The 13255-nt window shown below is 31.0% G+C and overlaps 1 protein-coding gene across 3 annotated transcripts in view; it reads right to left on the bottom strand.

Annotated features, from left to right (window-relative positions):
• Positions 1-13255, bottom strand: part of LOC129234532 (polypeptide N-acetylgalactosaminyltransferase 13-like) — a 92702-nt gene that overhangs the window by 44368 nt on the left and 35079 nt on the right. For all 3 annotated transcript variants that reach the window (XM_054868546.1, XM_054868545.1, XM_054868547.1), the window contains exons 6-8: positions 7571-7741; positions 7302-7419; positions 3814-4000 (exon numbers count right to left, since the gene is read on the bottom strand). In XM_054868546.1, the coding sequence (XP_054724521.1) occupies positions 3814-4000; positions 7302-7419; positions 7571-7741 (476 nt within the window). The remainder of the gene's footprint in view (positions 1-3813; positions 4001-7301; positions 7420-7570; positions 7742-13255) is intronic.

Below are 13255 nucleotides of genomic sequence, written 5' to 3'. Positions count from 1 at the left end.
CACATGAATGTATACATACAAAATAAGCTGTTTGTCGCTATTGCACATTGACAATGGTAGGATCTCGAGCTGAAATTCGGATTTTGAGCAAATTTTCGGTGTTGTAGGGAGGATTTTACCTTTTGAACTTTGAAAAATGATTGAAAAGTAGTAGTTTAGATTTAAAATATATAGTTGTTCTTGCGCAAGAGATTTGTGAAGACCGTTAAAACCTATTTTTTCAACAGAAAAACCTGAAAAATCATGTTTTTAATGACTTATATGGTGAAAAAAATTTCTAAACATCCGCCAGTGATCAAAAGTTGTGTTTTATCATCCGATTCCTCGATTTATACTAAGCATTGAGCCACATATCAGGGAAAAATTATGGTCATACTTTTTAGTTTTCAAAATCGCGACTTGGGTCCATTCTGAGCTTTGCGGGGCTTAGAGGGTTAAGAAATTCAAAATTGTAGCAAAACTACGAAATATTAGAAGGATTTTGCCGCATTTTGAGCCATAATAGAAGATCCTAGCTCAAAACCCGCGAGTTCGGTGGATTTTTGCCCACTATGCCACACTGTGCGACGGTAATTTTTAATTTTTTGATATTTGTAATATGAATCACAGTAATGCAGTCTTTTCTGTATCGCTTCGGCGGAATTACAAGTTTGGGGCCCGTTGAAATACATTTTGGGGCCCTATTTCTCTATCACGGAAGCTGTAAAACCTATAGCATAAGGATTTTTGTAACTCCTACGGTGCCCCTATGGTTATGAGGCCTCTCGCGCAATTGCAACATTTGCTATATTTTAAATTCGCCACTGCACGTCAAAACAAACTCGGGTGCAAGTTTTAAAAGGTTTTTTCTGCTCCATGTTTATTATTATTTTGAACTCTTATTTTTTACGACTATTTTCCCCAATTTCCGAGAACACTTGTGTGGCCCTCCTCCCTCTCCCTCAATTGCTGAAATTAAACTCTAGTTGTACTTCTGAGTTGTTTAAAACTAACACAATTCATAAAATTAAAGATTTGTTTTTCAAACTTAATTTATTGTTTAGAAAGAATTTAGAGCATTAATGTAAGTAATGTAAGAAATTGATTAAAGACGTTTTGAATGGTGATATAATTCGGAAATCAAAGGGACTTTTGAATTTTTTCTTCGGAAGTGCTGAATTAGATTCAGAAAATCTTCCGAGGCGTTGGTGGTAGCGGTTCTGTACTAAAAACATGAGGTCGAAGTTGGGGCCGAAGTGTGAGTTACTCCACAATCAGAGGGTGACCCCCCCCCCCATCCAAACCATCCCTCGTCGTTTCAAGCATTTCTTAAATATTTAGCGATTATTTATTTTGGTCAAGAAATGTCATTTTGCGTATTTCTCATACTTGTTTCACCTATATTTCGTAATGCGCCATCTTTTTTGCATCATTAATAGCGATCGATTTTTTTTCTGTTGTAAGTAACTATTTTTATGTATTTTTATAAATCAATGAATGAGTTTTTTTAGTTTTTTGTAGAAAAGTTTCAAGGACTTTCTATTATGCAATTTTTTAAATTTCAGAAAATTATTGTTAAATTGAAAAATTTAATTTGAACTTCTTTGTAAAGCTTCATAAAAGATTAAACAACCAAATTGTTCAATATTATGTGTGTAAACAACAGATCAAGTAGTATATTTATTCAGTTATTAACTTGGTGTTAATATTGAGTTTGTTTATTGTAGCTGCATTTTAAGAACCTCGCTCTTTTCATGCCTATTTCTTTTTTCAGCAAAATTTATGAAAAATGCAAACTTTTCTATTCATAAATTTTAAATAAGTACGAAAATATTCCTACTATGATTCAATATTGTAATTTATCTGTTGTCTTTTTGGTTTAATTTGATGACTAAAAAATGTCTATGTGCAATCTTTCCACTTAAATTGCATTATTTGTTGACGGTTTCATAGTTTTATTCTTTTTTTTTTTTTTTTGAATGATTAAACAACATAATTAATACACAATGGATTTAGGTACACAAATAATAGTTTTTAAAATTATTTTTAGTTTACTTAAATCCATACATTTTTTCAATATTACTGAAATCTTAGTTATATGTTCAATTAAAAAAAATCAATAGGTTATTAAACAGTCTCTTTGTTTATCTTCCTTCTTTTCTTTCTTTCTTTCTTTCTTTTTTTTTTTTGGCTGTTGTTCTTTCTATTTCATCATACAGCAGTCAAAAAAGGAGAAGAATAACTACACCCTATACAAATTGTAAGTAGTACGATCCCAAAAGTTCGGGGACAAGTTGTATAAAACCTTACCCAGAATAGTTCACATTACCGAAGCACATCCACCTTCAAAAGGTCACCTTGAGGGACTATGTACTTCTGCCAGTGTTCATATAACTTTTGGAATCACTCCTAGAAGCCACTTTTCGCTACCTTCTATGATGCAGCTTTATCTTCTCTTGACGGAAGAAAGCGGCGTCCATGCAAATGTTTTTTTTTTTTTTTGTTGCTGGGAACAGATAAAAGTCACATGGAACTAAGTTCGACGAAACGTTAGGTTATTTGTTTGGCATATCAGAGTATTGACCAATCGAACATTGCATCTGCAACATGAAAGTCGTTTTCTTCCCCACGATGAAGTTAAAGCAGCAGCGCAAGAGGCTTTACAAGAGGTTGAAATGTCTCCAGGAGTGCTTCTAAAAGCTATATGAACGTTGGCAGAAGTGCATAGTCTTCCAAGGTTATTTTGTAGATAAATGTGCTTCAGTAATGTGAACTATTCAGGGTAAGGTTTTATACAACTTGTCTTCGAACTTTTAGATCATACTACGTACCTATGCGTTTTCAACTTACTACTTCATAACGTTTTTAAGTGACGCGAGTTTACGCGCATGAAGACATCACAAGAGAATTTGCGATAATTAACTGAGGAGGCGTTCAAAATGGATATTTTGGTCATCTATATGTTCTTAGGTACATATGCATGTACAGATGTGCCGAAAAAACTTGTGAAGTTTAAATTGGGTGATCGTAAAATAGAAATTTAGGTCGAGAAATCTGATTTTTTTTTGTGATTACGCTTCCTTATTCGTAGAAAGGAAGTAAAGTGAAATAAATCAATGATCCTTTAAATCCCTGATAATCTTAGCAATTTATTTCTGTTTGATTTTTTTTTTTTTTGGCATCGGCCAACGGCATCGGCAATCGGCCATTTGGAGAAAACAATCCGCCATCGGCCGTCTTTGAACAATCGGCCAACAATCGGCATCGGCCCATCGGCCAAAAAATGTCATCGGTCGAGCCCTATCAAAAAGGACAGCATGATTACACACAGTAATGAAAACGGCACATAAGAAGTAAAGAATGGTCTTATGCATCACAGAAAACAGATAAAAACATGGAAGAGGGGGGGGGGGAGGGCAATAAAAAATGTTGCTCCAAAAAAAAAAAATTCTGCCCCCCCAAGAACTCAGTCCTAAATCCGCCTATGGTCCAATGACTAATGTTTTGAACCTGTGCAATGTGTGCAAAGATGAAACATTGAATACAGTATGCAACTACATAACCTGAGTAACAAAACTACTATTGTCATAGTTTTTGATATCAAAACACTTTAGGTTTCCTTCAGAAAATAAAAAAATCATATAGATATCAACCTTTTTTAAAAGCACTCATGCATTTTTTAAAATTTTAGGTGGTTTTAACATGGTTTTGATAATGTGTTTTATGTTGCAAGGTAAATAAATATATTAAAGCTTTATCAACTACAAGAACAAAACACACACAGTTTCTCCTGTGCATAATTTATGAAAAGAATTGGTTGTCAAAAATACTAACCAGGGTTTAATTTAAAATAGAAGGATTTCCACTCATCCATCCATGTAGTAGCAGCACGAGCAAGATTTTTGTGCAGAACAGCACCAACCCCACCTGGCCTTGGAAAAGTATAGGGTGAGGACTTACGAAAGACATGCCCCACATGTGAACAAGGTGCTATTTCAATGGAGCCACCGCACTGCCAAACCTACACATTACACAAAGAGAAGCTGTTAAAATATTTCAATGACTACTTTTTACTTCAAAAGCTTGCATTTGAAATATCTGATTGTTCATTCATGAAAAATGCATAAATAAAATCATAATGTTGATCAACTAGGAATTAGTTAAATTTCAAAACTGGCATTTTTCAATTCTGCCTTTAACTGGCTTTGGAATATCATAAGGAAACAAGATCATAATTTGGCATACATAAAAGAATCCATAAAAAAATAAATAAACGAGCTGATGTGTGCATTACATGACTTCCTTTTACTCCAATTTAATGTCATTTTCCCATTATGGACAATTTTAATGTGATTCAATTGTTTAATATCACCATCAGTGGCCAAATTGAAACCAGATTTAAAAAAAAAAAAAATCGCCAAATTTGACGCCAAGTTGGCGACTAAAATACTGGCCTTATATTGCCAAGTGTCTGCCAAATTATAACACCACTTGAATTTACATCGAAATTAACAATGATTTCCCCAAAAAAGGACAAAAGATCCCTTTAGAAAGACCTGAATGCAACAAAAAGGGGAGGTGCACAACTAGACCCCACTAGGAGTCTACATACCAAATTTCAACTTTCTAGGACATACCATTCTTGAGTTATGTGACATACATACGCATGTACAGACGTCACGAAAAAACTCGTTGTGATTAATTCAGGAATCGTCAAAATGGATATTTCACGTGTCTAATACGTTCTTAGGCACTTATCCAGGTTTGGTCGAGTCGAAAAAAAAACTCAATATTCGTTCGGGGGTGAGTAATAGGGAAATCAAGGTCGATTTTTGAGTGAAAATTTTTTCGTGAATACAATACTTCCTTTTTTTGTAAAAGAAAGTAAAAAGATAAAAATGCTGATTTTTACTTGAGATTATTTAGTAAAAGTAGGGACAAATAAGTTGTTTAAAGAATAAAATAAATTGAAAGGGTACCATAGATACTAACTACCATTACATCTTTATCAAAAACAATTTAAAAACTACTAAGTCCTGATTAGATCTAAGAGTGTTTTAAGAACATACCTAAATAAACCTTGTAAAAAAAAGCCACTAACAATGTTTTAGATTATTGCTGCAATGAAACAATTGGTATTTTTTTCATCTTTTAAATATTGATTTTGAATGTTCCAACTCATAACATTGTTCCGTTTCAAAGTATTTAAATTAAAAGTATTGCCTAAGTTTTAACTGACATGGATCCATGAAATTGATTATTGTCTATTTTGTAATCAAAGAAGATCAATGCAGATATGTTTCTTTTAAAGTCTAAATAAGCTTGCATTGCAGACCATATCATTCCTATCTTATTGTGTGGAATATTGAAATAGCACAGAGCTACTTTGGAGAGTGATGCAGTAAGTCATGTATAGAGATAAGCAATAAACAATTTTAAACATAAATACATTAAAAATAGAAAATTAGATAGGAAAGAATGTACAATGATTGAAATATTTACAAAAACAATGTATTCAGAGAAGTAACACATACAATTGTTTACCTTTGGACTACATGACTTTGTGCACTTCAGAACTTTTGATTAGATAACTATGAATTTACTTTTATATGGAGTGTACATAAAAGTAAACAGAATGGATGCTATTCCGGTGAATGCTGTAGGTCTGCAAGAGGCAGTGCTTTTAACAGAGTCACTTCTTTGGAGGTATATGAGTTGATGTATTAAATAAATTAGCTCAGTATAATTAACGGGAACTATTAAAACTTAAGATTTAAAAATGAAAATGTTACATACAAATATGTTGCTAAAAAATATCAAAGTTTTTAAGTTTCAAAATTTATACTTTAATAATTAAACTGTAATCAAAAATTTGGCAAGGCTAGGTTATGAAACATAAAAAAATTATTTTCAAGTAATGTGTTACGTGAATGTCTTTGATTTCTTGTAATTTTTGATCTAATACAATGCAAACTAAAGTTTCAATTAGTGTGCATATTTCAAGTTTTCTACATAAAGATTGTTATGGTCAGTGCGAAATCTGTCGAAGCTGAGTCTAAGTAAACAAACTGCTGAGATTCAAAAGTATGAATGTAAATTTTAGCAAGAATTTTACAATACATAGTTGCTTCATTGTACATGTTAATGTAAAAATTAAATAACACAAAACAGTTAACTTTTAGACAGAAAGTGAACTTTGAATTCAAGTAAATTCAACACTTCTTACTTATTTATACATGATTTTTTTTTCTGAAACTGACCCTTAAATGGAGTGTCCCTCAATCAGAGGCAAATACATGGAGGTCCCTATTCAAAAGGACTGGGACCAGAAAAAATGTCCCTTAAAGGAGACACTACTGCATATATATATAAAGGTAAATTTCTTACTAAACAGTCAAGCACGTACATTTCGTATTTTAAATACATCCATGTATTAAACCTCATAAAATATTTTGCTTCAATTTCCTTTATTATTCTTCTTAGTTTGTTTTTATTTTTTTATTTTTGACTATTTTGAAGTTAGTGTACTAAAACTTATTGTTCTGAAATTTTTAATGAACCAATCAAAATATGTGCAGGCAGATAAGCAATATGCACAGGGTTAAAAATCTTTTTTTTTTTTTTTTTGCAGAAAGTTCAGGACAGTGGAAGAAGTTGGACAAAATGGATAAACTGGAAAAATGAAAATCCAGATTTTCCACATGTTTGACACAAAAAATTATAACTATAATGTAATAGAATTACATTATAATTCTATTGTGTCATATATTCTAGAGTACATTATTTATTATTAATAAACTATTTTAAAATCAATCATTTGGTTAAAATAGAATCCTCATATATATAATAGCCAATGATTGAATAACGCTGACGTCACCAACAATGATATTCGTGCCACGGTTTGGTAATTTTTGACATGCAGGGAAATGCTTTATTTTGACAGGGATGATATGGATCCAGTAACTGGACTGTTTTACTGGTAAGACTCATTTTAGGAGATTGAAAAAATGTAAAAATGGTCAACAATGAACGCTATCTACTGGATTTTAGGGTTCATGCACTGGAGTTCGGGTTCACATTTCAACTATCAAAGTATCACCAAACAGGCAATTGCTTCATTCAAATGTAGAAGCAATTTTCACCCGTCATTCCTTGACGAGCAATTTTCGAGTTATTGTTTACTAGTCTTAAATATTCCCATTATGATGGGTATGCATATTTAATAAGAGCCTTTTATTTGCTTTTTGTTCTGGTTTTAGCAATTTAAAAGGCTATCAATGTACAATTAACATTGATTTTAAAAAGAGAAATTAATTTCATACTCTAAATGACATCTCGATATTTTCTCCACCCCAAATATCCATTTCCTCATCATATCTTCCAATTTCTTCAAAGTATGATCTATCAATAGCAAATAAACCACCAGCCATCACAGGAGTCCTTAAAATAAAATTAAACCCAAATGAAACTCAACAAAAAGAGTACACATGCATAAAACTAAAAAAAAAACATATTAACAATAATAATGAATAAATAAATTTGCATTGGAAATAACACAGAAGTTCGGCGTTCAGGAATTAATTTTTTTCACCTGAACAGTGCCATTGAGTCATTCACTCTTTTTCGTAATTCTCTTTCACCGACAGGAAACCAACGGAAATGTAATTCCCAGTTAAATGCACCCCAATGTAATTCAAAGCTTCTGGTGTACGCAAAAGTTTCATCATGAATTACATCAATGATTGGACAGACAATTCGCGATCTGCAAAATAAAAAAGATATATACATGGGATGTAGTTATTTAATATGTAGCCAGCTTCAGAAATTATACAACAATTTAAGTTGAACAATAATTAAAAGATACAAATCATAGTAATTATCAGAAAAAGGCAATAAAAGAAAACCGTATTTGTACTAACTTGTCTAACAAGTAACATTACCCAAGTGTGAATCGTCGATTGGTATAAAACTTTGCACATCAGTGGAACATTTAAAAATATTGAATCTGTTTTTTTTTTTTTTTTTAATTGACAACTAACACTTTTAACAGGGTGGAATTTACCCCTAAATAATGGATACTTTGGATAATAGAAGGTACAATATATTCTTTTATTTTAAATTTGAAGTACAAAAATGAACATAATGATTGAAAATTTGAAAAAACTGAAAGAACTAAAATTGACGTGTTTTAGGATTTTTTTGAAAATACAATTTAAAGGGGTAAGCCATCCTTAGCAATATCACTCCGTCATGGTGAATAATCAAAACCTGAAACTTAAATCTATTGTAAGTAAGCCATGTTATATATCAATTATTAATAGAAAGTTCTATTTTTTTGTTTTCAATATTTTTTGTATTTTCATTCTACTATAATTAGGAGAGAAGTTACAATCATTTGTAAGCATATTTTTTAAAATTTTTTAGCACATTCTGAGTTTTTTTTAACAGGCTTACATTTTGAACAATTTTCAAACTAAAAATCTGAAAATTGGCAGGATTACATATCTTGTCATGTGTGTCCTTAATGCCAAATTTCATTGAGACTGGGATGGTGAGGTCAAGAAGGTAATTTATCTGACACAGAATTGCTCATAGGCAACAAGGCATGCCCGAAGACAAAAAGAACTTGATAAGAAACAGGGGCGGCATTTCAGCATTTCATTTGGGGGATCGAGTTTCTTAAATATGAATTATCACAGTATGGAACCAAAACACATATTGACTAACAGCAAGTAAAAATGATATGGGCATAAAATTAATAAAAATAAGTGTTCCAAAACAATTTAAATTTTTATGACAAAATTTGTAGTTCGTTTTAGAATATGTTATCAAACCAAGTGTTTTGGTATTACAATTTTCACCTTTTAATAAAGTTTTTATGCTTGATTTTTAAAATACGGAAGAACAAGAAATCTTGTTACTAATCCAGCAATGCCCAGTGTCATGCTCTTTTTTCAGCTAAGTTTTTCCCCCCCATTGTGGTTCAAAAATAATTCTCTTACCTCCTGAAACACGAAAATGATTTTTCTCTACGAGCTGAACTGATCGGAATGGTTGAAGAATAATTGAAGTGACTAAGTTACGTATGCAAACACACTTTTCACATCTTGCTCTTCAAAATCACTCAGGTAACTTTAAAAATTGTGATGATCTTCATTTTCATCATAGAATAGTCCATTCTAGGCTAGTCTCTAAGCAATTCTTCTTGCTTCATGCAATAAATTTTACTCCAAATTGAAACAATTTATTTTTTGCTTTCAACATCCAATCTAGATAATATAGAGCCAACAATACAGGAAAATGTTTATCATCAAATCTTGTGTTAATTTCATTAGAAACTAAATCTGTTATTTTATACAATACTAGCAGTACCCGCACAGCGATGCTCGTGCTAAAAATTTAATGGAGGTCCGTTGAATTAAAAAAAAACTGACGCCCCCTCTCTCTCTGATGTGAAATGATCATTTTTCTTTGTATAAAATGCGTACTCACCTTTTCAAAACAACAACAAAAAAAAAATACTATTTATTTTTAGAATTTAAAACTTTTCGTCAAATGAGTAGATTTACATTTGCTTTAAAACTCTATTTAGCGAGTGAAGCGGTTTTTACTGCAATATAAAATATTTTGCCAAATAAACAAAAAAAGACATCAAATAATATCTTTCAAATGTAAAAATAGTTCCATAACTCTATTGTTTATTGCCAAACTTGCCCAGCAACCACGCTATCATAATTCATCTGTCTAACGAAAAAAAAAACGTGCTGTGGATCATTCAAAAATCATCGTCAGAGAAAAAGAAAATGTCATACATTTCACTCGGATAAAACAAATCAAAAGTTACTTTTATTTCAAAACAAATCGCCAAAACAATGATAATTGACGGGTTATTTAACGGTTGCCTTAAAACAATAATCCTAGACTGAACTGCTCAGTGCCTAATGCACTAAGCGACAACGCTACCGGAACCCAGTCCTTTTGCGAGTGAAGCGGATGTTTTTTCTTTGGCAATAACAAATGTTTCGCCAAACAAACAAACACACACATTAACAGTAGCTTTCAAATCTTTATAGATTAAGAGCTGCGTTGCCCGGCTTTGCCCGGTCTACCTTGAGAATAAAAATTGCGTCGAGTGACATATAATCAACAATCAGACTTAAATAAAAGAAAAAAAAACACCATGCAAAATTACCTTTCCAAACATTGACAACAGATATTAAAATACTTTTAAGAAATTAAAATGCGAAAGATGGATTTTAAAAGCGTAACCATGGAAACATGAAATAAAATAAGTTTAATATATTAAATGCAAACTGAGGATTCAAAAAGCGTAACCGTGGAAACGTGAAAATAAAATAGTTGACAACCTGAATCAAATTGACATATTTCGAAATTGATTTAAAAACGCTTGTAACTTTTGTTCCTTTGAAGATAGAAGCTAATTTTTTCGACCAAAGGTCGAGATATTTCTGGAGTAAAAAATGTCGCTTTTTTCAATGGTGCCAAAAAGAAAAGTGTGGGACAATTCCTTCACTTTTTATTGATAGATTTAATGAAGAAAATAAGTGCCTAAATTTTAGCTAAGCCTAAAAAAGTTCGAGCTAAAAATGCAAAGTACTCCCATCGTAATGAAGTTAGAGCATCGAAACAAATTGCTTAGAACGCGGAAAATTCTACCCTTTTCAACGACATATTATATTAATATGTGCAAGTAATTTTTCCAACTTTAATAGCCAATTATAGGCAATTTATGTGAAATTTGGGCCAAAATTAGAATAAAACAAGAACTATTTATCGGATTTTTTCGAATTATAGCCTATGTTACTCAGTGAGAAGGAACCTTTCATACAGTGAAAGAATTTTCAAATAGGTGCAGTGGTTCCGGAGACTACCTCGAACATATAAACACACAAAAATTCGTCCTCTCTCTTTATAATATTGGTATAGATGTAAATTGAAAGAGTTGTTTTCCAAAATCACTGCTGGGTCATTCCATGCAAAATTCGCAAAAAAGTGGTGGCCGCATGGTAACAGATTTTTATGAAATTTGATATACAGGTTCCTTTTATGCCTATATAAAAATATCTAAAATATTTTTGCTTAAAATTTTTTATTTAAATAGTTACATGCGATTGAAAATTGGTCAAATTGAACAGCATTCTCATAAATGCTAAATGTTGCACTTTTGAAGGCTTGTATCTTGTTAATTGTTTAATGAAAACATAAAAGTTATATGTTTTTGCAATCTATGGAGTAGGGTAATCAATCTGATATCAGTAAAATTTTCAAAGTTATTATAATTAACTTTTAACCGAGTCTCAAAAACTGAAAATATTTCAATTTTCTCATAATTAAGCATTTTATTTTTTAATCTCAATCTCTAAGGAATGCATTAGTTTTGATGAAATTAATACCCAATAATGTGCTAAGTATCATAAAAGAAATACCTTACTTTTGAAGTTGTATTTTAACTCATTTGCCTTCAAAATCAGTTTTAAACTTAGTGACATTTTGTAAAGTGATGATTTTCCCCTTCACGTACACACAAAAATTCAAATGAGGGAAAATTCAGACAACTTTAAAATTTTTCAAGAATATAGAGCTGTGTTTCTACTATTTGCTTGAAGAAACTCGAAATTGGTTTTTGATTTCCAAACGTAAAATAAAATTCAGAAAAATAGCATTTTCTTTCTGTTTTATGGGTCAATCCATACAGGTTCGACGTATGGTTGCGCTCGACCACTTTTAATTTTTTTGAAATTCATATCCCTAAAAGCTGCATATGAAAGATGTTTAAAACCTCTTTTATTTTTTCTCTCAACTTTGATTTTTTTGGAGGTCATCAAAGGTGATTTTCGTAGTCAAAAATGGGACTTATAGACCTTTGCATTTCGGTCAAAATCTATTTGAATTACATTTATGACAGTTAATTTAACGCTTTGATGTTAAAGTGCATAAATTGATAGTCTTACATGCTGAGTTACGTAGCTGTATGTTAATAATTAAAATAATGGCAACAGGTTAGTTCAAGACCAAATATAAAAATTTTACTCATTTCAAAGGGGGATAACTCACGTAGGGGACAGAAACACAAAATGAAATATAGCAAAAACTAATCACTGGAACCATGCTAAAAAGAGTATGTAACTGTCGCTGTGTGTTTGTGTACCCTTTATAGATTACAGCCCCTCAAATTTCGGAAAAATGACAAAAATGACATTTTTAGACCCCTATAAACCAAAAGGGGATTGAATTAAAAATAAAATTTCCTGGCCAATTGAATATTCCATTCAAGTACTATACATGTTATACATATTGTTTTTTTTATTTGGTTTGTAAAAAACATACAGGTCTTTGAAATTAAGCAATTTCGCTAGTCAATTCACACACTAAAACAGAAATAAAAAGTGTAAAAACTTCATGGCACCTTCTTAAATTACGTATATTGTGCCCTATATAATACATTATACTGAAAAAACATATTGTAATTTTCAAAATAATTATTTTAATTTGATAACTTTTATACTGTGTGGAACCTCTATGGATTGACCCTTATGTGAAATAACGAGAATTCAAAGAACGTGATAAACGACTAAATGATACAAAAGCAAGTATAATTGACATTTATTTCAATTTAAAAACATGTACATTTCAGCATGTACTTCATAAACATGATTTTGAGAAAATGAAACACGAAAAAAATGGTTAGTTTTGCTAAACTTACAAAATAAAAAGAAATAACTAAAAAAATTTTACCTTAGTTCAAGTTAGTCTAGTAACAAAAATATGCTGATACCAATGATTAAAATTTAGTAGCATCTAAAAGACACTTCGATATATTATGTAAAAAAAATTGAGCAAATTTAGAGCATTCCCTAATCTTCAAAAAAAAACATCTGAAATAGAGGAAAAAATGAAATTTTCGATTTTTCTAAGTACGATTTTGTCATCAAGAAATTTATAAACAATTACTAAATTAGAGCAGATAGTTACTTATAGATGGTTTTTCAATCTGAATCATTTTTACTGTTATTTTTTCATTAAAAGAGCTAGAAGAGTGATTTAAAATCTGAAGTAAATTGGCAAAATTTCAATCTTTGTTAATATCTCAGATTCAAAAAAAAAGATCCGAGTAAATTTTACTTTGCTCTTTCTCAATAGAGATTTGTTTATAGAATACGGAAATATTTATTTTTTAAGTGTAAGTTTATAACTTATGGAGTTATTGAGTCACAAACTGGCAGCAATGAACTCTGAAAATTTAGGCTTAGCGTAA

The sequence above is a fragment of the Uloborus diversus genome, chromosome 1, assembly GCF_026930045.1.
Source record: "Uloborus diversus isolate 005 chromosome 1, Udiv.v.3.1, whole genome shotgun sequence".
Lineage (NCBI taxonomy): Eukaryota > Metazoa > Arthropoda > Arachnida > Araneae > Uloboridae > Uloborus > Uloborus diversus.
The sequence above is the reverse complement of the archived record's forward strand: the minus strand, read 5'-3'. Positions and strand labels throughout refer to the sequence as shown.